Source organism: Diceros bicornis, chromosome 13 (genome assembly GCF_020826845.1).
Source record: "Diceros bicornis minor isolate mBicDic1 chromosome 13, mDicBic1.mat.cur, whole genome shotgun sequence".
NCBI classification, from domain to species: Eukaryota; Metazoa; Chordata; class Mammalia; order Perissodactyla; family Rhinocerotidae; genus Diceros; species Diceros bicornis.
The window spans coordinates 22,721,144-22,745,950 of NC_080752.1; the positions used below are offsets into that span (position 1 = coordinate 22,721,144).

The 24,807-nt window shown below is 47.0% G+C and overlaps 1 protein-coding gene across 1 annotated transcript in view; it reads right to left on the reverse strand.

Annotated features, from left to right (window-relative positions):
- Positions 1-24,807, reverse strand: part of CFAP74 (cilia and flagella associated protein 74) — a 65,118-nt gene that overhangs the window by 18,145 nt on the left and 22,166 nt on the right. Inside the window, exons 16-19 of the mRNA XM_058552002.1 lie at positions 11,254-11,418; positions 9,551-9,713; positions 964-1,040; positions 236-358 (exon numbers count right to left, since the gene is read on the reverse strand). Of these exons, the coding sequence (XP_058407985.1) occupies positions 236-358; positions 964-1,040; positions 9,551-9,713; positions 11,254-11,418 (528 nt within the window). The remainder of the gene's footprint in view (positions 1-235; positions 359-963; positions 1,041-9,550; positions 9,714-11,253; positions 11,419-24,807) is intronic.

A 24,807-nucleotide genomic window follows, 5' to 3' on the forward strand; every position in this document is an offset into this window, starting at 1 on the left:
GTGTGTGGGTGTGCACATGTGTGCATGGATATGTGTGCTTGAGTGTGTTCACGTGTGTCTGTGTTGGCTATGGTGCTAACCATCTGTGGCACCAACTAGCCATCCAAGTATGGGCAGCACAGGCAACCGCTTCACATGGTTGTGGGGAGTGAACGCAGGGGGACAGGGACCCCGTGCCCAGGGAAGGGTCAGAGCTGCGGTGACAACATGCATAAGGTGACAGTGGGATACTCACCGTTGGGCATTGCGGATTCTTAAACACGACCTTGAACCTGGTGTGGACGGCTCCTGGGATAACCGGAGTGAAGATGACGGGCACTTTGACAGAGCTGAAGGGGCCGATCTCACCCTCTGCGACCTGCACGGGAAGAGCCTGGTCAGTCAGGCTTCCTGTTCCTAGCAAAGCGCTGCCCACTGCCCTCAGCACTGCCACGTCACTGCGAGGGTGAGTGGTGGCAGGACCCGTGTCCCTGGGGAGCCCCTTGGCCACACAGACTTGGTCCTAAGCCTGGCCTTGCCCCAACAGGACTCATTGCCCAGGATTCCAGTCAAGGGGAGGAGGCGAAGGGCAGCCTGAACCCCGCCCCAAATGCTCCCCTCACTGTGTGTGCACTCACGCTCCTTGATAACCCCCGGCCCTTGCACACACATGTGCATGCACATGCACACACACATGCACGCCATGCTTCAGCCTAGGAGGCTCTGCTGTTGGTATCTTCTCTGAGCTGGACCTAGTGCCCTGCACCCAGGACACTGCCTCTGCTGCTCTGGTCCTGCCCAGCCCCAGCTTGGGACAGGGGTGGCCAGATGCCAGCTGAGACTGCAAGCTGCCCTGAGGCTGCGAGTCCAGCAGCCAGACAAGCCCAGTCCAGCTCTGATCAAATGGACAGGCTGCCTTGGGGGAGGGGGTCAGGAGGACACAGCTGGAGGAAGGTGGGCTTGGGGCAGGTGGGACTTGCTGACCTCTCCCAGCGAGATTTCCATCTGTTCTTCATGGGGAGGTATGGTCGTGATGGTGGCCATGGTCACTCCCTCTGATTCTGGAAAAGAAGGGGCTCTAGATGCCAAGGCTGGCTGAGAAGGGAGGGGGCAGCTCTGCCCAGACCCACCTGAGACACGGTCAACCCCAACCCATCCTCCAGGAGCTGTGTGGCCCATGGGGAGCTGGTGTGCCAGGGTGCAATCCGGCCCCTCCCTCTCCTGGACCACCTGCTGTATGGGGCTTGTTCTCAGGAGAGGGAGCCTGGGGTGGGAGAGGGGGCCAGAGCTGCCCCAAGGCCCTAGTGAGGTGGGCTGGTGAGAGGCGCTGGCCCCGGGAGAGCTGGTGGGTGCAGTGGCCTGAGTGCAGTGTGTCGGAGAGAGGATGATGGAGAAGAGTGGAGGGAGCAAGGCAGCCAGCCCTTTCGGGCTTTCCTTTAAAGCAGAAGGAGAGGGGAAAGTAGGCTCAAAGGGGTTTTGGATCAAGGTGAGGAGACAGCAGAATGCTGTGTCTGCCCAGAACGGCTGAGCAGAGAGAGAAGGACGCAGATGCTGAGGAGAGGAGGCTGCAGGGGTGTGGCCTGGGGGCAGGGGGCCTAGGGCCCGGGAGGCGCAGCCGAGGGTAGCCAAGGTGTGGGAGCCCCTCCCGATGCCCACCATGCTCTAGGGACTGACCAGAGCGGGAGGGGCTGCTAAATCCAGAAAGTTTTAAGACAGTATCACCTTTCAAGGACTTTTCTTTTATAATCAATTTCGTAGCCTAATTTTTCACAGGTATTTAATTTTTCTGTGTATGTGCTGCTGGCATGTTCCAGTCACCGCTTCCCTGCTGTGGGTGTGGATTCTGACCCGCCCTTTGGTGTTCAGGGCAGCACCCCAAGAACCAGCAGGCCATTTATCAGGAAGGCCCCTGAAAGCAGACGCTATCTCCTCTGGTCTGAGAAGGGCTTTCTGTTGACCGTGCACAGGAACAGACACAACTGATAGGGGAGGCGAAGGTCAGCATCCTGTCTGACTCCTCCTCTGGCCTCTGCCCAGCTGCCAGGCTGGGCTGCCGCAGAGCACTGCTGCAGTCCACCGCAGGTCTGCACCCTGGACACCACATGTGGCTGGATTATTACTCCATCAGGTGGTATACACCATTTCTGGGGCCTGGGGTTGCAAAGGCAGAGGGCCCCCAGCTCTGGGTTCCTCCAACTTGGTGGACTTGTCACCCTGCCCAGCAGCCACAACTCACCAGGCTGGGGGAGGGGTGAGTCAGCCACCGCCACCCCAATGTTGACGTCCTGGTGTGCCTCAGAAGTAACCACAGTGACAGCCTGGACCTGAGCCCAGGGGGCCCTCCTCTAGGCCTGAGCCCAGGCCAGACCCTGGGGTCAGCTGCTTCATTCTACGTGGATACGACTGGGGGTCTCTTGGTGTCCCAGTGTGGAAGGGTGTCAATCTGTCTGCTGGGGCTTTCATAAATTCCAGAATCAGGCTTGTTAATCATTAGGAAAGCTTTCTTTAATTACGTGTCCAGTGTTATCTGCTCCAGGGGTCAGTTCCATTTTATCAGTCATAGAGTGGATATTTACTCACTTTCTGGATGTGAGTTTAGATGTGTTTCAACATTTTAGAAAATTCTCAGCAAGTATCTCTTTAAATATTGCCTTTTCCTGACTCCAGGAGACAAGCTAGACCTCCTCACTCTGTCTTCCATGGCTCGGACCATTTATTTCACGTTTCCATCTCTGTCTCTCTGTCTGCATTTAGAAAATTTCTCTGGGTCTGTCTTCTAGTTTACCAATTCTCTCTTCAGCGTTGTCTAATCTACAGTTTAACCCACTGATTGGGGTTTCATTTTCAATGATCATATTCTGACTTCTAGAAGTTTTATTTGGTTCATTTTCAGATCTACTTGATCTTATTCTTTTGTGATGTTTTCAATGTACTGAGCATTTTTAAGCTTATTTTATGTTCAGTGTGATAACATCAATATCTGAAACATGCAAGATTGCGTAGCTCTCTGTTATTTATGTGTATTGAGTGATTTCTTTCCCATTTCTTTTTATTAAGGAATAATTTACATACAGTAAAATTCACCCTTTTTAGTGTAACCTTCTGTGAGTTCTGACAAATGCATACAATTGTGTTCCCCTCACCACAATTGAGATAGAACAGTCCCATCACCCCAAAACCCCTGCCCCTTTGTTGTCACTCCCTTCTCTTGCTCCTGGCAACCACGGGTTTGTTTTCTGTCCCCGTAGCATTGCCTTTTCTGGAATGTCGCACAAATGGAATCATGGTTTGTGGTTTTTATGAGTGTGGCTTCTTTCACTTAGCACGATAAATTTGAAATTTATCCATGTTGTTCATGTATCACTAGTTCATTCCTTTTTAGTGCTGAATGGTATTCCACAGCAGGGGCATGCCACAGTTTATCCAGGCACCAGTTGACAGAATTTGGGTAGCTAGTTTTTGGCAATTACAAATAAACCCTCTATAAATATTCATGTACAGGTTTCTGTCTGAATGTAAGTTTTCATTTGTCTTGGCAAATACCTATGAATGGAGTTTCTGGGTTGTATCATGTTTGTTTAATTCTATGCGAAACTGCTGAACTGTTTTCCAAAGTGGCTGCACCGTCTTGCATTCCCAGTAGCCATGGATGAGAGCTACAGCTGCTCCTCACCAGCACTTGGTTTTGTCAGTTTTTTGTCTTTTTGCTTTTAATCTTGCCATTCTGAGAGGTGTGTCGTGGTGCCCTACCGTGGTTTAATTTGCATTTCCTTCATGTCTAATGATGTGGAGCATCTTTTCACGAGCTTATCTGCCGTCCACATGTCTTCTCCGGTGAAGTGCCTATTCCAGTCTTTTCCCCATTTTTAAACTGGGTTACTTGTTTTCTAATCGAGGTTTGAAAGTTCTTCATATATTTTGGATATGTTCTTTATCAGATACGTGATTTGCTAATATTTCCTGGCAGTCTGTGGCTTATCTTTTCATTCTCGTAACAGTATCTTTAGAAGAGCAGTTATTTTTAGTTTTGATGAAATTCAGTTTATAATTTTTTATTTTGCTGAGGAAGATTAGCCCTGAGCTAACACCTGTGCCAATCTTCCTCCACTTTATATGTGGGTTGTCGCCACAGCATGGCTGATGAGTGGTGTAGGTCCGTGCCCAGGATCCAAACCCATGAACCCAGGCTGCTGAAGCGCAGTGCACTGAACTTAACCATTACACCATGGGGCAGGCCCCTATAATTTTTTTAAAAAATGGATCATGCTTTTGATGTCACATCTAAGAAATCTTTGCCTAACCCAAGGTTACACAGATTTTCTCCTATGTTTTCTTCTAGAAGTTTTATAGTTTTAGATTTTACATTTAGGTCTACAACTTGTTTTGAATAATTTTTGTTTACAGGGTGAGGAATGGGCAGAGGTTAATTTTGCAGCATATGTTTATCTAATTGTTAAGGGCTCCTTTGCTGGAGACTGTTCTTTCTCCAGGAACCTCTATTGGAAATCAACTGGCCACACTTGTGTGGTCTAGTTTGTACTTTGTTGTGTTCCACTGATCTCCGTGGCCCCCTTTGCCAACACCACACTGTCCTGTTACTGCAGCTCAGGGGTGAGGCTGACGCCAGGGAGTCTGAGTCCTCCAGCTTTGCTCTTCTCTTTCAAAACTGTTTTGGCTATTTTAGATCTTTTGAATTTCCATATAAATTTTAGAACCAGCTTCTCAATTTCCATGAAAAATCCTGCTAGGATTTGGACTGGAACTGCATTCCTCGATAGTCAGTTACGGGAGAGCTAACGTCTTAACAATACCGAGCCTCCAGTCCAGGATCTCCACGGTCTCCCCCTTATTTATTTATTTTTTGTGAGGAAGATCGGCTCTGAGCTAAGATCTGATGCCAATCCTCCTCTTTTTTTGCTGAGGAAGACTGGCGCTGAGCTAACATCCGTGCCCATCTTCCTCTACTCTATATGGGACGGCGCCACAGCATGGTTGGACAAGCCGTGCGTTGGTGTGCGGCCGGGATCTGAACCCGTGAACCCCGGGCCGCCACAGCGGAGCGTGCGCACTTAACTGCTTGTGCCACTGGGCCGGCCCCTCTCCCCTTTTTTTGAGGCTTTGACTTCTTTCATCAGTTTTGTAGTTTTCAGCACACAGACCCTGCACATTTTCTCTTAGCTTTGTAACTCGGTAGTTCATGTTTTTGGTGCTATCATAAATGGTACTTATAAAAATTCAATTTCCAATTGTTAATTTCTACTATCTAGAAATACGCTTCTTTTTTGCATATTGTATCCTGTGACTGTGCTAAACTCACTTATTAGTTTTGTAGCCTCTTTGGGATTTTCTATATGGATAATAATATTGTCTGTAAATAAAGATAATTTTATTGCTTTCTTTTCAAACTTTGTCTTTTATTTCATTTTCTTGCCTTATCGCTCTGAATAGGAGTGAGTGAGTGGACATCTTCGCTGTATTCCCAATATTTTAGGGGAAAGCATTCAATCTTTCATCACTAAGTATGATGTCAGCTGTAGGTTTGTTTTTTTAAGATGCCCATTATCAGGTTGAGGAAATTCTCTCCTATTCCTATTTTGCTGAGAGTTTTGATCACGAATGGATATTGAATTTTGTCAAATGCTTTTTCTGCATGAGTTGAGACAATTAGATGTTTTTCCCTCTTTGGCCTGTCAATATGGTGAATTATGTTGGGTGTTTTTTGAATGTTGCACAGCCTTGTATCCGAGGACGGATGCCACTTGCTTACGATGTATTTTCCTTTCCACGTACTGCGGGATCCGTTGGCTGGTTTCTTTCTTTCTTTTTTTTTTTTTTTTAATATTTATTTATTTATTTAGCATGTGTGTGTGTGTGTGCGTGCGCGGAAGATCAGCCCTGAGCTAACATCCATGCCAATCCTCTTTTTGCTGAGAGAAGACTGGCCCTGAGTTAACATCCGTGCCAATCTTCCTCCACTTTATATCGCTGGCTGGTTTCTTGATGAAGATGCCAAGTGACTTTTGACTGTGAGCTCGTGTTTCTTGGCACTTTATCTGTGAATTCCTTGAGTTCTGAGCTGAAGCTGCACTTTTCCAGAGGGGAGTTGCCTTTGTGTGACTGGGCACCCGAAGCTCTCCCCACCTGCGACGACCTTCTCCTGAACCCTCTGCTGGAGATGGTTTATACGGTGCAGGGGCATGAGTTCAGGCTGCAGACCCACATGAGGCCTGGCGATGGTTTTAATCACCAAGGGAGAGTCCCCCCACTTACCTCGGAACCAAGGGTGCGGGGACCTGGTCTGCTGCTTCCTTGCTGTCCTGCTCAGTGGCAGTTTATTCTTCTACTAGCATTCTTCACTGCTGCACTCACCAAGTGTGCAGCCCTCTAGGACCCTGCACACGCAGGGGTCTCCTGTCAGACGCACCCTGGGTGGACCCCTTCGTTTAACTCACTCAGAACACAACCCCTGCTGCGGCCACGGGCCAGTGCTGAGTCAGCAGGTCTCGGGAGCCCACACTGGGAGCTGGGCTTCCGCCTGGGCTGAAGTGAGGACCACCACAACCTCCAGTGGGGACTGTGTCCCAAACTCCACTCAGAAGATGGCCCCTGCCGACACGTGGTGGTGGGGGTCACCTTTTCAAGTGCTACTGGGGGCGGGGCGAGTCCTGTGGTCAAGGCCACCTGACCTCCCGACTCAGCACAGGAGGCAGAGGAGGCGCGGGAGCCGAACCTGCTCATTCTCTCTCCACGCCAAACAAAACCACAGTTTGCTTACCAGAGTCTCTCTTCTCTTCACTGCTTTGTTATGATTACAAAAACGGTCTTCTTTTTTTTGAAAGATAGTTTCCTGGAGTATTACAAATACAGTGAGGCAGGGGCTCCCTCTGCCCCTGCACCCTGTGCTCACACCAGATGTTTGTGACGATCGGTGGTCCCTAGGGTGAGATGGCCCCACCTCTGGCAAGGTGCCAGCAGAGGCTGTGGAAGGATGCAGCTCCCTGTTTTAGGGCCACTTCAAAGACCAGGGGACTGTCTAATTGGTAAAGAGGAAAAGAAGCAGAGAGGCTAAAAGTCCAGAAAATAAGATTAAAAAAAGAAGAAGAAAAAAAAGCAGACCAATATAAAGCACAAAATATGATGGTGGAAACAAATCCAAATATATCAAGAATCACAATAAATATAAATAGATTAAATACTCTGGAAAAAGTCTAAGACCATCAGACTGGATAAACAGACCAAAAATGTATAAGACCTCTGTATTGTAAACTACAAGACATTGCTGAAAAAAATTAAATAGGACCTAACTACATGGAGACATGTACCATGTTTATGGATTGAAAGATCTGATATTGTTAAGATGCCCATTTCCCCTAAACTGACCTACAGATTCAACTGATCTATAGATTCACTGTGCCAATCATACCCACACTAGGCTTTTTTTCAGAAATCAAGAAGCTGTTTCTAAAATTTATATGGAAATGCAAAGTACCTAAAATATTCAATGGAAATATATTGAAAAAAAGAGAACAAAGTTGGGTGACTTACACCACCTGGCTTCAAGGCTTACTCTAAAGCTTCAATAATCAAGACAGTGTGGTACTCGATAGGTAAATGGATCAACTGACCAGAAAAGAGAGTCTAGAAACATTTGTGACAAAGATAACAAGTCTATTTTTGACAAAGATAGCAAATTGATCCAATGGGGAAAGGAAAGACTTTCCAACACAAGTTGCAGGAACAACTGGATGTCCACATGGGGAAAATAAAAAGCCCAGACCCCTACCTCACACCATACACAAAAATGAATTCCAGACAGATTATAGACCTAAACATAAGAGCCCTGTTTTATGTCTTTATGACCATGGGATAGGAAAAAATTTGCTAAAAAGGCATAAAAAGCAAGCTTCAAAAGAAATGATGGATGAATTTGCAAACATTAAAATTAAGAACTTTGATTTAAGAAATGAGATCATAAAGGGAGTAAAAGGATGTGGTGGCAATATTTGCAGCATTCCTAACTGACCAAGAGGCAAGTATCTACGGATGGAAAGAACTTCTGTGAATAAATAAGGAAAAGACAGACAACTCCACTGAAAAGTGGGGGGAAAGCTTTAACAGATATTTCATACAGAAGAAAATCCAAATAGTAGACAGTCTTATGAACAGACAGACGATCTCGCTGGTGATGTGGGAGATACAAACTGAAACCTCAACAACACGCCTTCACAGACCTCCAGACTGACAGCACCGAGTGCTGCCCAGCGGGACTTTCTGGAGGACGGAAGGCTGGCAGCCACCAGCCCCAGGTGGCTATTCAGCACTTGAAATGTGCTTGTGTGAAGGTGGAGAGGAATTTTTACTCTTTTTCAATTTTGATTAATTTAAGTGTAAATAGCCAGGTGTGGCTAGTGGCAGCCGTGTTGGGTAGCACGGTCTTAGGTGCTGCTGGTGGGGTGTGAATCAGCACAACCACATTGAAAAAGAACTTGCTTAGCTAATGAAGGTGAAGTTGTGTGTACCCTGTGAGGCAGCATGCACACACCCAGGTATGCCCCAGAGAAACACACACATGGAGATGTGGCCCTGTGTGTACAGCACACACCTTGAAATGCCCCCAGTGTGAACCAGTGGGGGAGCGGGTCTGTGACTCAAGGCGCGTTCACGAAAGAAGACGCCATAAAGTGGTGGCAACAGGAAGAAGAGCTCACGCATCAGTGTGGAGGAACCTCAAAGCTTGACGCTGAGCAAGAGAAAAACTCACCAAGGACTGCGCTTGCCACGGCTCCGTTTATAGCAAGGAAGAGATCCAGCCATTTCTAGATGTGTGTACACGGATGGAAAAACCATAAGGGGAGGCAGGGGAAATAAAAACAACTCCAGACAGCCGTCACTGTGCAAAAGAGGCAGTCGAGGCGAGGCTGGCCTCCAGGTATTCTCTTCCTTCTCAAGCTCAGTGATGGGGTTGAGGTGCCAATGTCATGACTCCTCTTTAAACTGTCCCCATGCGTTATCTGCACTTCTGTACAGAGTTCAGTGTGGCCCCAGACAGTGTGGCTCCAGTGACCCCATTAGCAGAGCCTCCTGGCTCTCCTCCCCCCACAACCCCAATCCAGTCTGCAGCTGCATCCCTGGAGCAGGGCTCCTCAAATGTCCCAACAAGGACCCCCAAGGGTAGTGAGGAAGGCAACTCCCCCTGTGGCCAGCCTGGTGGTCGAAAGCCAGGATAGCCTCTAAGTCTTCCGTTGGCTTAAATATAAATGCAAATTTCAATCCACTCCATAACCAGTATTTTTTTGAATACATGAATATTTTCTTATTTATTATCGCTTAAAATCGGAGCCCTGGAGAGATTCTGCACCGTGCAGCCCTCTGGCACCATGCTGGCATATCAGAGCTTTGCTGGAGGCCAGCAGGTGCTCGGGGTGCCTCCTGGAATGCTGCCCACTCTGGGGCCCTCCAACCCGCCCCACTTGCCCCCTTTTTGCCTGTCAAACAACTGGGACTCAGGGGTCCTGCATCTGAGGTCCCCAGAGCTGCATGCCAAGCATGGGCCCACAGGTGCCCAGCTCACCTGCAGGGCGCCCCTCCTCCTGCTCCTTGCTGTCCAGATTGCCAGACTCCTTTTGGCTCGGCTCGTCAATGGGAGACGACTCATTGCCCTCGATCTGCTGCTCAGAAAAACTGGTGATGATTTTTTCATAAAAGCCTTTATCTTCGGATGTAAAGAGACTGCTCTAAAGAAGAGAACATGACCTTTACTGGCAATTTCCATTTGCCTTTCCCACTCGACTGCCCAGACCCCCGTCACTGTGAGGACCATGTGGAGAGCCCGGCCATGACCTAGGCTGGGGGCTGCTGGATCCTGCACATCCCCCTGGATGGCTCTCGTCCTGCCCTGTGCTGGGCCTCCAGACCACAGCAGCTCTTATCCAGTGGCTCCGGGCTGAGCCCTCCGCCTTGCTTGCTCTAGCCCAGGCTAGCTCTTCCTTGGCCACTGCAGGCACTGACCCCCCACCTTGGAGCCCACTGTGTGCTGGGCTCTGGCATGTGGCCAAGTGCACAGTCTCCCTCCCGCACTGGCCCTCTACCTTCCTCTCCGCCTGAGCTCCCAGGACGCTGGGTTCCTCTCCCCAGGTGGGGTTGTCCAGGCTTCAGCTCCGTGCTCTCCTGGCTTTAGCCCAGATCCCTGCTGGCCTGAGAACTGGTCCAGCCCCACCTCTGCTCCTCACCCAGAGGTCACTGACACCCAGTCCTCGCTCCTGTGCTCACAGCAGAATGACTGAGTGCCTGCCACGTGTGACTCAGGGGCCACAAGGTGGAGGGACAGACTGGGCACTGCTCGGGCGGAGCTGCCGTCCAGCAGGACAGACGACCCCCAGGATAAGACAGGGCTGGCACCCGTGGAGTACCCTGAGGGGCCTGTGCACCCATCCCCCAAGCCACGCAGGGAGCCCGCCCCTAGACCACCTCCTCACCCACTATCCCCTTGGCCGTCCTCCTAGGTTCACACCCTGGCCCCTCCTACCTCTGCTACAGCTGCTGGTCCACATTGCTGCCCAGGGGACCCCCGCCCCATCAGTCCCCTCCCTCCCTGGGGGAGACTCTTCCAGGGCCTTTGCTCAGACCCCTTAATGCAGTGGACAGAACTGCAAAATTGGAGCTCAGTGCTTCTTGTAGGAAAGCTTCAACTAATTTAGATGTGTATTTAAAAAGGGCAAAGTTTCTCTCCAGCTGAAGCCTGGACAGGAGTTGTCTCCATGGATGGGGTGATGCTCTGAGGCTGTTTCCGTTCACTTAGCGGCACACTGCACAGCCTTCCCATGAAAGGACCAAGGCCCACCTTGCACCTTTGGAGAAGGTGCAGCCGTGGGGCAGCGCTTGCCTTGGCGTTCAGCCCGAGTCATCTGGGTTGGGCTGGCGCCCCCTGCTGGGACTTTGGAGGCGCACCAGGAGAAGGGACGGCCCCCTGGGGGTCTCAGGCCTGAAGCTCTCGGCCACCGCCCCGTCACCACACGCTGGAGAGGGGGCAGCATCCTGCTGCCACTGTGCCTGTGGCCAGGTGGCCCCAGGTGTACTCCTTACAGAGACTGATCTCTTCTACTTAGACTGACGAGCATGTCCTGCTACTCCTTCTCCTCCAGCCCCATGTCAACAGATTCCTTTGTGTCATCACCCACTTTACACTCACGGGACTGTCTTAGGGGTGGGAGGCACCACGCCCTGCCCTTGGCTGAGTACCCACAGCTGTTGATGGGAAGCAAGCAGCACACTCACTATTTTCAGGACTGACGGGGAGATGTCCATCTCATAGGACTCTGATGCCGGAAGAAACTTGAATCTGGTGCCCAAGCCCCCGACGTTGGTCAGCGTGATGATCCGGGATGCGGTCTCACCTACCACATAGCTGCCAAAGTCGATGAGCTCCTTGTCAAGGGACAGCTGCCAAAAGACCCCAAGTGAGTGAGGGTGGCTGCACCAGGCCTGCAGCAAGGTCTCCTCTCCCAACTGTCACCCTGCAGCCCTGAGGGGGCACAAGGAGCTCTGGCCCCTTCCTCCTGCTCAGGGGCAAGGCCTGCATCTGGCTCCAGGCGGGAGAGGCGGAGTCTCCGTACACCCCAGGGACACGATCCACATCCTAGAAATCATAGATTTGTGTATTGACCATGACAGTCTGCGAGCACCTGAGTCCCATTTTTTAAAAGTCAAGCCAGTTAAAAAGAAATGAACCATCAAGCCATGAAAAGACACAGTGGAGCCTCAAACATGTTTACCAAGTGAAAGAAGCCAATCTGCAAAGGCTCCACACTGTGTGATTCCAACCGTATTCTGGAAAAGGCAAAACTAAGGAGATAATAATAAGATCATATATTAATAGAAGTTATATATTATATATATATATTATATATATATATATATATAAGATATATATTAATAGAAGTTTCAATGCAGCAAGAAGATATAACCATTATAAACATTTATGTACCTAATGACAGACCATCAAAATATACGAAGTAAAAGCGGACAGAATTGAAGTGAGAAACAGATGGTTTACAATAACAGTTGGAGACTTCAATACCCCACTCACAATAATGGACAGAACAACCAGACAGAATATAAGTAAGGAAATCGAAGACTTCAACAACAAAATAAACTAACCAGATCAAACAGAACACTCCACCCAACAGCAGCATACACATTCTTCTCAAGTACACATGGGACATTTTCCAGACCATATGTTAGGCCACAAATTACGTCCCAATAGATTTAAAAAGATATACATCTTATAAAGTCTTCTCTGATCACAATAGGGTAAAGTTAGAAATCAATAACACAAAGAAAACTGAAAAATTCACAAAATTATGGAAATTAAACAACACACTTTTAAACAACCAATGAATCAAAGAAGAAATCAGAAGGGAAATTAGAAAATAATTAGAGACAAATGAAAATAAAAGCACAACACACCAAAACTTATAGGATGCAGAGTTGGCAGTGCTGAAGAGGAAGTTTATAGCTAGAAATGCTGACATTAAAAAACAAGAAAGATCTCAAATCAACAACCTACTTTTACAAGTTAAGGAACTAGAAAAAGAACAAACTAAACCCAAAGGTAGCAGAAGGAAAGAAATACTAAACATTAGAGCAGAGATAAACAAAATAGAGCACAGAGAAACAATAAAGAAAAATCAATGAAACCAAAAGTTGGTTCTTTGACAAGATCAACAAAATTGACAGACATTTAGCTAGATGGACTCAGTGAAAAGAGAGAAGACTCAGATTACTAAAATCAGAAATGAAAGTGGGGACATTACTACCAATCCTACAGAAATAAGGACAGTGAGAGAGTACTATGAACAACTGGAAAACCGAGATGAAATGGGCAAATTCCTAGAAACACAAAACCTACCAAGACTAAATCAAAAAGAAATAGACAATCTGAATAGACCTATAACTAGTAAGGAGATTGAATCAGTGATCAAAAACCTCTCAACTAAAAAAAGCCCTGGACCTGATGGCTTCATTGAATTCCACCAAACATTTGAAGAGCTAATACCAATCCTTCCTAAAATTTGAGGCAGAGGGAACACTTCCCAACTCATTTTGTGAGGCCAGCATAACTCTGATAACAAAGCGAGACAAAGACACCACAAGAGAAGAAAACTGCAGACCAACATCCGTTAAGAAAATTGATACAAAACTCCTTAAAAAATACTAGCAAACCAAATTAAGCAGCATATTAAAAGGATTATACAATATGACCAAGAGAGATTCCTTCCTGGAATGCAAGGATGGTTGAACACACAAAAATCAATCAATGTAATATGTCACATCAACAAAATGAAGAAAAACCCCCACATAATCATCTCAATTGATGCAGAAAAAAGCATCTGACAAAATTCAACACACTTTCATGATAAAACACTCAACAAAATGCGAACAGAAGGAAACTACCTCCACATAATAAAAGCTATATAGGAAAAACCCACAGCAAACATCACACTCAATGGTGAAAGACTGAAAGCTTTTCCTCTAAGATCAGGAACAAGACAAGGATGCCTGCTTTCACTACTCCTATTCAACCTAGAGCTGGAAGTCCTAGCCAGAGCAATTAGGCAAGAAAAAGAAATAAAAGGCATCTAAATGGGAAAGGAAGAAGTAAAATTATCTCTGTTTGCAGATGACATGATCTTACATGTAGAAAATCCAAAAGACTCCACAAAAAAGCTATTAGATCTAGTAAAAAAATTCAGTGAAGTAGCAAGATACAAAGTCAACACACAAAAATCAGTTGCATTTTCATACATGAACAATGAACAATCTGAAAAGGAAATTATAAAAACAATCCCATTTACAATAGCATAAAAAGAATTCCCCGTGGCTTAGCAGTTAAGTGTGCGTGCTCCGCTACTGGCGGCCTGGGTTCGTATCCTGGGCGTGCACTGACGTACTGCTTCTCTGGCCATGCTGAGGCCGCGTCCCACGTACAGTAACTAGAAGGATGTGCAGCTATGACATACAACTATCTACTGGGGCTTTGGGGAAAAAAAAAAGGAGGAGGGCTGGCAATAGATGTTAGCTCAGAGCTGGTCTTCCTCAGCAAAAAGAGGAGGATTAGCATGGTTGTTAGCTCAGGGCTGATCTTCCTCACAAAAAAAAAAAAAAAAGAATAAAATTCTGGGGCCGGCCTGGTGGCATAGTAGTTAAGTTCATGCGTTCCGCTTCAGTGGCCCGGGGTTCTTGGGTTTGGATCCCAGGCGCAGACCTATGCACTGCACATTAAGCCATGCTGTGGCAGCATCCCATATATAAAATAGAGGAAGATGGGCTCATATGTTAGCTCAGGGCTAATCTTTCTCACATACACACAAAAAGAATAAAATTCTTAGGAATTAACTTAACCAAGGAGTCGAAAGACCTGTATGATGAAAACTACAAAAGATTGCTGAAAGAAATTAAAGAAGACACAAATAAATGAAACACATCCCAAGCTCATGGGTTGGAAGATTTACTATTGTTAAAGTGTCAATATTACCCAAAGTGATCTAGAGATTCAATGCAATCCCTATCAAAATTCCAATGACTTTTTTTAGAGAAATAGAAAAACCCATCCTAAAATTCACATGGAATCTCAAAGGACCCAGAATAGCCAAAACAATCTTGAAAAAGAAGAACAAAACTAGAAAACTCATACTTACTGATTTCAAAACTTACCACAAAGCTACAGTTACCAAAACAGTATGGTTTGGGCGTAAAGACAGACATGCAGACCAATGGAATAGAATAGAGATCCCAGAAATAAACCCTCATATATATGGTCAAATGATTTTTGGCAAGGGTGCCAAGACCATTCAATGGGGAAAGGTCAACAAATGGTGCTGGGAAAACTGGATATCCACATGCAACAGAATGAAATTGGACCCTCATCTAACACCATGTACAAAAATTAACTCAAAATGGATCAAAGACCTAAAGTAATAAAACTCTTAGAAGAAACATAGGACAAAAGCTTCACAACATTGGATTTGGCAATGATTTCTTGGCTAGGACACCAAAAGCACTGGCAAAAAAACATAAAACAGACAAATTGGACTTTATGAAAATTAAAAAATTTTGTACATCAAAAGACACTATCTATAGAGTAAAAAGGCAACCCACAAAATGGGAGAAAATATTTGCAAATCATATATCTGATAAGGGATTAATATCCAGAATTTGTAAAGAACTCCTAAAACTCAATAACAAAAAACAAACAACTGGACTCAAACATGTGCAAAGGACTTGAACGGACATTTTTCCAAAGAAGACATACACATGGCCAATGGGCCATGAAAAGATGCTCAAATCATAATCATTAGGGAAATGAACGTCAAAACCACAATGAGGTACAATCTCACATCCACTAGGATGGCTGCTCTCAACAGGACAGAAAACAAGCGTTGGGGAGGATGTGAGAAATGGGAACCCTGTGCACTGTTGGTGGGAACATAAAATGGTGCAGCTGCCGTGGAAGACAGTATGGCTGTTGCTCAGAAAAATTAAAAATAGAACTACAATATGATCTAGCAATTCCACTTCTGTGTATATACCCAAAAGAATCAAAAGCAGGTTCTCGGAGAGATATTTGTACACCCATGTTCATAGCAGCACTCTACACAATAGCTAAAACATGGAAGCAACCCAAGTGTCCAATGAGGGATGAATGATGAACACAATGTAGTATAAACACAAAATGGAATATTACTGAGACTTAAAAAGGCAGGAAATTCTGACACACACTACAGTATGGATGAATCTTGAGCACATTATGCTGAGTGAAACAAGCCAGTCACAAAAGGACAAATACTGTCTGACTCCACTTACATGAGGCACTTAGTCAAATTCATAGAGACAAAAACTAGGATGCTGATTGCCAGGGAGTGGGGGGAGGGGAAAATGGAGAGTTAGTGTTTAATAGGTACAGATTTTCAGTTTTACAAGATGAAGAGTTATGGCGATGGATGGCAGTGATCAATTTTATGTTAATGTGTATTTTGCCACAATAAAAAAAAAGAAAAAAAAAGATCAGTGGTGGCCAGGGGTGGGAGGACGGAGGGGGAAGAGGTGGAGCCAAGAGGATTTTTAGGGCAGGGAAACTACTCTGTATGACACCATAATGATGGCTACGTGTCATCATATATTTGTCTAAACCCACAGAATGAGGGGCTGGCCCAGTGGCGTAGCGTTAAATGCGCGCGCTCCACTTCGGCGGCCCGGGGTTCACAGGTTCAGATCCCAGGCATGCACCGACGCACCACTTGTCACGTCATGCTGTGGCGGCGTCCCATATAAAGTAGAGGAAGATGAGCACGGATGTTAGCCCAGGGCCAATCTTTCTCAGCAAAAAAAAAAAGAGGAGGATTGGCATCAGATGTTAGCTCAGGGCTGATCTTCCTCACACAAAAAATAAATAAATAAACCCACAGAATGTATGACATAAGAGTGAACCGAAAGGTCAACTATGGACGCTGGGTGACAACGATGTGTCAAAGCAGGTCTGTCAGATGTAACAGAGGCACCATCTGGTGGGGATGTTGACAAGTGGGAGGCTGTGCATGTTTGAAGGAGCAGGGATATATGAGAAATCTCTCTACCTTCTGTTCAATTTTGCTGTGAACCTGAAACTGCTCTAAAAAATGAAGTCTACGAAAAAAAATTATTTAGCCGTTTGAGGAAATCCAAGGATAGAATGCAGAATGTTACAAAACAACCTCACTTTATTACAATTTTATGAAACAGCCTGACTGAAGAAGGTGGGAAAAGGTGCTCACCTGAGAGACTGCAAGAGTGGAACCTGTAGGCCAAAGGCCCCTGCGCACGAGCCCTTGCTCTGGTGGGAAAGCTGCTCCCCGGGCGGGGCTCAGGGGGCCGGCACTGCACACGAGTGGGCGGGAGGGCTGAACTATGGAGGGAGTGGGCAGCTGCAGGGAGAGCCAGGCTTCTCCCTGCTGGAGCAGGCAGAGGAGCGATCCGTCCGTCAGGGACCGGAACTGGAGACATCTATGAATTCACGGTTAGCTTGATGTAGATGCAGATGGTCAACTAAACAGACACAGACGTGTGTCCACACGCAGGGTAGTGCACACGCGTGTCTCCTCGCTTTGTCAGGTGGGAAGGTTTAGAAGCAACGGCACACCAGTAGCCACGAGCACACCTTCTGTCCAGACGCTGGTTTCCAACACTGTTCTCCAGTAATAGGAACAGGGCTCTTGGAGAAAGGGCTGCCTCTAGGAGGGCAGGAAATATGCAGATAGAAATTAGGGAGCATTCCCTAGTTTCAGAAAGAGAGGAAGTCTCAAGGAAAAACTTCTAAAAACATGATGATAACAGTCCATCAGAGGACACAGGAGCCAACTGACATTCTCCCAACGTGCAAACAGGAAACAGGTGAGTGACAAAGTAAAGTTGTAGCTGACTATAATTAGAAGAATGAAATAAATAAATGGTTTTATAAATTAATAAATGAGGAAGAAGAAATAAATCTCAAATGCAGAAGAATTCCAAATGATTTACATAGATATTTGACAAAATATCTATGGAAAAAGAGAAACATCACAGTGAAGAAAGCTGACAGCCACACCTCCGCCAGGTGGTCGAGGTCAACGTCACGTAGCACGTAGCGAGTCGTGTTGATTGTGTGCCATTGACACGATGTGATGGGAAGGGCACGGCTCCCCTGTGGTCTTCCTCCCAAGCCCACAACCTCAGTCTACGCGTGAGACAAACGTCCCCACAGAATAACTGAGCAGCACTCCTCCAAACTCTCAAGGTCACCAAAAAAAAGGGGAAAGTCTCAGAAACTGTCACAGCCGCAAGGAGCCTATGGTGAGACAGCCCCCATGAGCCGTGTGCTACACGGATGTGATGTAGAACAGAAATTGGACATTAGGAGAAAACTAAGGAAATCTGAATAAAGTGCCTTCTTTAGTTAATAATATAATAATACATCAATGTTGGTTAATAATTTAATAAATGGGCCATACTAACATAAGGTGCTAATTACAGGGGAGCCTGGGTGTGGAGCATATGGCTAGTCTTTGTAATATCTTTGCATTTTTTCTGTAAATCTAAACTATTCTAAAAAATAAAGTCATTAGAAAGAACGTCAAGCTTACCTTCCCCTCATCAAGGGGTCAAGAGGAGTAAGGGAGAGGGGGCCTGGCAAGGTGACTGCCACCCCGGGTGAGACCAGCTGTGCTGCAGGACTTCCTTCCAGAAGGAAAGCGCACCCTCCGTGGGCTGCCAGCCACAGAACCATTTGGGCACCGGCTAAGAATGCCGTGCCCGGGTGGCCTCCCTGCGAGCATTTCTGGGCACTGAGTTTGGAGGCCAGGCACTCGCTGTCCTCTGCTCCTGCTTCAGATGCACGTCCAGGGGCTGCCGAGGCAAACGGGCAGGAGAGTTTCCCAGAGAGCAGACCAGGGTGAAAGCACGTGTGCCTGTGTGTGTGAATGCGTGTGTGCCTGTGTACGTGTGTGAGCGCGCGCATGTGTGCATACAGGTGGGGATGTATGCATGTGAATGCATATGTGCGTGTGTGTGAACACATTGTGCATGTGGGTGCGTGTGTGTGTGTGTATGGGGTAGGTGGGCAGGTGACCTGTCTCCTAGTTATAGGCCACCAGACTTTGAGAAGCCACATCTAGAGCGGACGGGGAGGGTCCTCCGTCTCAGAGATCCTGAGCTGGAGGCAGTGCCAGGTGGGCCTGGGTCACTGCCGTAGGAAGGGGCGGCGTGTGTTCTGCGTATGGGAATGAGAGAAGAGCACACATGCACACCTGGGTGGCTGGGGGGCTGACTGTGGTGGGGACCACTGTGTGCCCCTCTAGCCATTGTCTCTTCTTCCTTTGGTGGTAGAGCCCCTGAGACTCAGCTGGACAGAGCCACCCTGCAAGGGCTCTACTTCTCAGGGCACCTTGCCAGGTGTCACCATGCAGCTGGGTGTGGAAGTGGCTGAAACTCCCGGCTCGTGCCTAGGACCTGACCTAGCTCCCTTCCCTTGGCCTGGGAATGGACCATGCCTTGGAAGCCATTTGTTGAGGAAGGCAGTGCAGCCCCCAGCCCAGACCCTCCCCTCTGAGAGAAGGAAATTCTTACTTAGCTAAGCTACAGTCTTGGGTGCCTCTGTCACAGCAGCTTCACCTAAGGGGACAGTGACCAGAGTGCAGGAGAGGCCCAAGGACACTGCAGACCGTGTGCCGGGGGTTTGATTGCAGAACAGTGGCCTTCCACACGCTTGGCGATAGGCGGGGCCAGCAGGTAGGTGCTTTCCAGGCCCATCAGGGAAGGAGCCTGAGGCCTTGCCGCCCAGTGGTGCCAGGCCTTCTCCCAGAGCTGAGTCCCAGGTTTGAATCTTGGCTCCACCACGCACATGCTCTCTCTGGGGGCCTGTCCCCAGCAAGTAGTGCTGCCCTGTGCTGTGTGCCACTGTGGAGAAGGCAGTGTGTACAGGGTGAGGGGACAGCTCGTGAGCCCAGGTAAGGTGGGTGTCCAGGAGGCAGGAGGCTGCGACACACATTGGCTCTCCACAGCCTCGGGGCGCATGGCAACCACAAGCAGAGCTGCCTCCACCCTGGGCCGTGGTGCACAGGCCTTGTGTGAACCCAAGCAGGGCCCAGGGCTGCCACGGCCACGCTGGCTAACAGGAGCCCCGAGAAGAATGGAGACTAGAGTGATTGAAACACCTGAATAGGTGAAAATCCACGAATCCATTATGACACGGGGAGAGGCAGTAAGAGAAGCTAACTGGCCTCTACTGGAAGTGATGATTGTGCCAACTCCTCCTTCACTAAAAATCAGTAAAGACGTGAATTTGTAGAGACAGAAACAACCTAGTACAGAAAGAAGCCTTCTCCACACGACTGGAGGCTCAGGAGAATGTGGAGAGCCGACTGGAGGGGAGAGCTCTGCTGGCCAGAGGAGACAGGATGAATGGCAACAGAAAACACGGCTGTCCCTCCCAGGACAGTGGTCATTCAGGCAGGATCATCAGCAGGTGCTAAGACCACGAGGTGGCGACGGGATCGATGGGGACTGGCCATTGGCGTAGTGCTCAAGTACGGAACACAGCGATTGGCGGGCTGTCCTGTGTCACCCAGAGACTGGTCTTGGCGCCAGTACCAGTGGGCAGGAGGCGGGCGGGCAGCCATTACACACCTCTTGATGCAACGTAACACAAGGCATCGTCTTGCCAAAAACGTCCTCCCTGAGTCAGACTGAATTTACTCTAACTTCCAGTTTACGGAGGGTCGTGGGTCTGTTTCAGCCCCTTATGATTTAAAGACAATATGACTGTTTTTACCTAGTACCCGACATTAACATCCAGTTTAAAGGAAACAGGGGACAGAGGGACACATTACCTAGAACTGTAGCAAGCAATCACAAATTCAGGATGTAGGATGTTCTACGAGAGAAATGGCCTGTCAATTTCATGACCAAAATGTGGGGTGGGGTGTATTCCAGCTCAAAAGAGACTTAATGGGGGATTTGGGATGATAGTAGGGCAGGAAGCACAAGGAATCCGTCCCCACCTGGACAAGTGCATAGGCAGAATCTGTCTGATGAACCATTTGGGAACTTGGGAGTCTGCTGAAGTCTTGCAACTTCCAGAGGAAGTCTTGGATGGTAAATCACAACCAATTTTGGTCAGTTCCAGCTCGTAGCACAATAGCATTGCCCAGCCCACACCCAGCCATGTGGCAGGCAGCTGTGTGTTCCTAGAGTAACTTGCACACAACTTGAGGAGCCCCTGTCCTCCAAATATCGGGGATCTCTGCTCTGATCACAGAGGTGCAGACAAAGGCAGGCGGCCACTGTTGTTGCCCCCTCCCCCGGACGAAGTGACATCCAGGGGACTTAAAAGGTTGAGGTCCTTTCCTCCCCCTCCTTCATTTTTCCCTTTTCCCCCCAGACATTAAAGACTAAAGACAACTACATACACAGGGAAAATTAGAAAGTGTGCACGTGCACTGTGCATGCCCAGGGAAAGGCTCAGAGAAGACCTGAGGAGACACTAAGTTTGCACCTCAGGCTGATCCTTGGCACAGAGACAGCCTCTAACAATCAAAAAACAATAAACAATAACAAAAAAACACAAACCCCGGGGAAGTGGAGAATCTGAATTCCAGAGTTACCATATTACTAGATCAAATGTCCAGTTTTCCACAAAAAATCACAAAGTGTACAAAGAAACAAGAGAGCACGGCTCAGTCAATGGAAAACAATAAATCACACTGTTCCTGAAACAAGCTGAGGGCAAATCCACTAGATAAAGACTTCAAGACAACTGTGTTAGAGATGCTGCAAGAACCAAAGGAAGATGTGGGGAAAGTCACGAAAGTGATGTACGAACAAGATGGAAATATCAGTAAAGAGAGAGAAAACCTAAAAAGAAACCAAAAATAAATTTTGGAGCTGAAAAGTACAATAACTGAAGTGAAAAACTCACTAAAGGGAATCAAAGGCAGATTTGAGCAGGGAGAAGAAAGAATCAGTGAACTTGAAGATAAGACAATGGAAATCACTGAGTCTGAGGAACAGAAAGAAAAAATACCGAAGAAAAGAGAACAGAGCCTAAGGGACACCATCACGTGAACCAACACACGCACCATGGGAGTCTCAGAAGGAGAAGAGAATATTTGAAGATAATATGGCCCAAAACTTCCCACATTTGATGAAAGACACGAATATAAACATCTAAGGAGTTTGACGAACTCCAAGTGAGAGGGACTCAAAGACACCTGCACTGAGACACATTATAAGCAAAGTGTTGAAAGCCAAAGATGAAGAGAGAACCTTGAAAGCAAGAGAAAAGAGATTCATCATGTACATGGAGCCTCAAATAGATTCTTTGCAGGTTTCTCGTCAGAAACTTTGGAGGCCACAGGCAGTGGGCTGATATATTCAAAATGCTCAAAGCAAAAAAATGTCAACCAAGAATCCTATATCTGGCAAAACTGTCCTTCAAAAGTGAGGGAGAAATGAAGACATTCCCAGATAAACAAAAGCTAAGGGAGATGTAACCACTGGACCCGCCCTGCGAGAAACGCTTCAGGGAGTCCTGCAGGGTGGGAAGAAAGGACACAGGACAGGACCTCAAAGCCAAAAGGAGAAATAAAGATCTCAGTGAAGGTACGTACACTGGCAATTATAGAAGCCAGCACTACTGTCACAGTGGTTTGTAGATGCACTTTTTGTTTTCTACATAACTTAAGAGACTAATGCATTTTTTAATTTATTTTATTTTATTTTTATTTTTATTTATTTTTCTTGGTATGGAGGATTGGCCCTGAGCTAACGTCTGCCAATCCTCCTCTTTTTGCTGAGGAAGACTGGCCCTGGGCTAACATCCATGCCCATCTTCCTCCACTTTACATGGGACGCCGCCACAGCGTGGCTTGCCAAGTGGTGCACTGGTGCGTGCCTGGGATCCGAACCGGCGAACCCCAGGCCGCCACAGTGGAGCACGTGCACTCAACTGCTTGCGCCACTGGGCCGGCCCCGAGACTAATGCATTTTTAAAAATTACTAGTTTATGTTATTGGACACACAAGTTATAAAGATGTAATACTGTGCTATCAACAACGGGGGGGGTCGGAGCTGTAAGGAGCGGGGTTTTTGCATGTTATTGAAGACAGGCTGCCATAAATTCAAGTGAGAGCACTACAGCTTTAGGATGTGAAATGTCATCCCCATGCGAACCACAAAGACAATAGCTTTAGAACATACACAAAAGGAAATGAGGAAGGAACTAAAATGTTTCCTAAAAAAATATCAGCTAAACACAAAAGAAGACAGGAATGCAGGAAGCGAGGGGCAAAGAAGCTACAAGGCACACAGTGCCCAGTGAGCAGCACGACAGGGGCCTGGCCCTCCTCACCAGTCGGCCTCGACATGGAAGGAAACCCTGACGCTCACCACGACGTGGAGGGGACTTGAGGACACTGCTCGGTGAAATGAGCCAGTCACAAAAGACAAATACCATATGATTCCACTTATATAAGGTACTTAGAGTCATCAAAATCATAGGACAGAAAGTAGGATGGAGGTTGCCAGCGGCTGGGGGGGATGGGGAGTTAGTGCTTAATGGGGACAGAGTTTCTGTTTTGCAAGATGGAAAGAGTTCTGGAGACGGATGGTGGTGGTGGCTGCACAACAATGTGAATGCATTTAACACCACTGGAGTGTATACTTAAAAATGGTTAGACGGTCAATTCTATGCTATGTGTGTTGAGCACCATAAAAACCTGAAAAAAAAGGACTTAAGAACCTAATAATCAAATGCAATGTGTGATCTTGATTGTATCCTCGCTCAAAAAATAAGTTATAAAAGGTGGTTTGGGGACAATTGGGTACATCTGAATGTGGACCGAATAAAGGCAATGACTCTGAATGTTGTTCGCCTTATTAGTGCAGACTCTCAGGCTACTGCCCCACTACTCCACTCCCTCCTTCCACCTTGCTCTCCTGTGTGGCACCAGAGTGGGGGGCACATCTCTCTGACCCATTGATGGAAGGCGTTGCCATGTGACTTGATTTGCCCAGTTGTAAGGAGGAGATGTGAAACGAGGGAAGGCCTGAAACGTGCTTGTGTGGTTGGCCTTCGTTTCCTGGGCTCAAGTCATCCTCATGCCAGGGAAACTGCTGCCTAGGGGCTAGGAGCCCCCCCTGCAGGTCACCCGCAGCCTGGAGAGAGGTGCCCGGCTGAGCCCAGCCTGGACCAGCCAAACCACAGCCGACCTGCACACCTGTGACCATGACACAGATGCTTGTTGCTGTTATCAGCTGCTGAATTTAGGAGGCGTTTGTTATGCAGCATCGTTGTGGTGAGGGCTGACTAGTTCAGTCAGGAGAGGCAACGATATGGTGGTTTCTGTAGGAGAATTTCCTTGTTTATTCGAGATGCATGCTGAAGTTTTATGAGGTGGGTGCTGAGTGTTACAATGTTGCTTATTCACTTTGAAGTGGATCAGCAAAGATAGAGAGGTAGACAGATGAAGCAAATACGGCAAATGTTGACAATGGCTGGACCCCGGGAGCAGCATGTGGATATCCATTGTACTATTCTTTCTGCTTTTCATTATGTTTGAAATTTTTCTTAGTTAAAAAAAGGACCAATTCTGCACAGCAAAGAAAACCATTAGCAAAACAAAAAGGCGAACTACTGAATGAGAGAAAATATTTGAAACTCTACACCTGATAAGGGGTTAATATCCAAAATATATAAAGAACTCATACAACTCAATAGCAAAAAAACAATCAATTTAAAAATGGGCAGAGGACCTAAACAGACATTTTTCCAAAGAGGATGTACAAATGGCCAACAGGTAAATGAAAAGGTGCTCAACATCACTAAACATCAGGGAAATGCAAATCAAAACCACAATGAGACATCACCTCACACCGGTTAGAATATCTGTCATCAAAAGACAAGAGATAACAAGTGACGGCAAGGATGTGGAGAAAAGGGGACCCTTGTGCACTGTTAGTGGGAATGTGAACTGGTGCAGCCACTAAGGAAAACAATATGGAGATTCCTCAAAAAATTAAAAATACAATTCCCATATGATCCAACAATCCCCCTTCTGGGTATATATCCAAAAGAAATGAATCAGTATCTTGAAGAGATATCTGCACTCCCATGTTCACTGAAGAATTATTCACAGCAGCCAAGATATGAAAACAACCTAAGTGTCCATCGATAGATGAATGAACAAAGAAAATGTGGTATATACATACAATGAAATATTAGTCATTCATAAAAAAGAAGGAAATCCTGCCATTCACAACAAC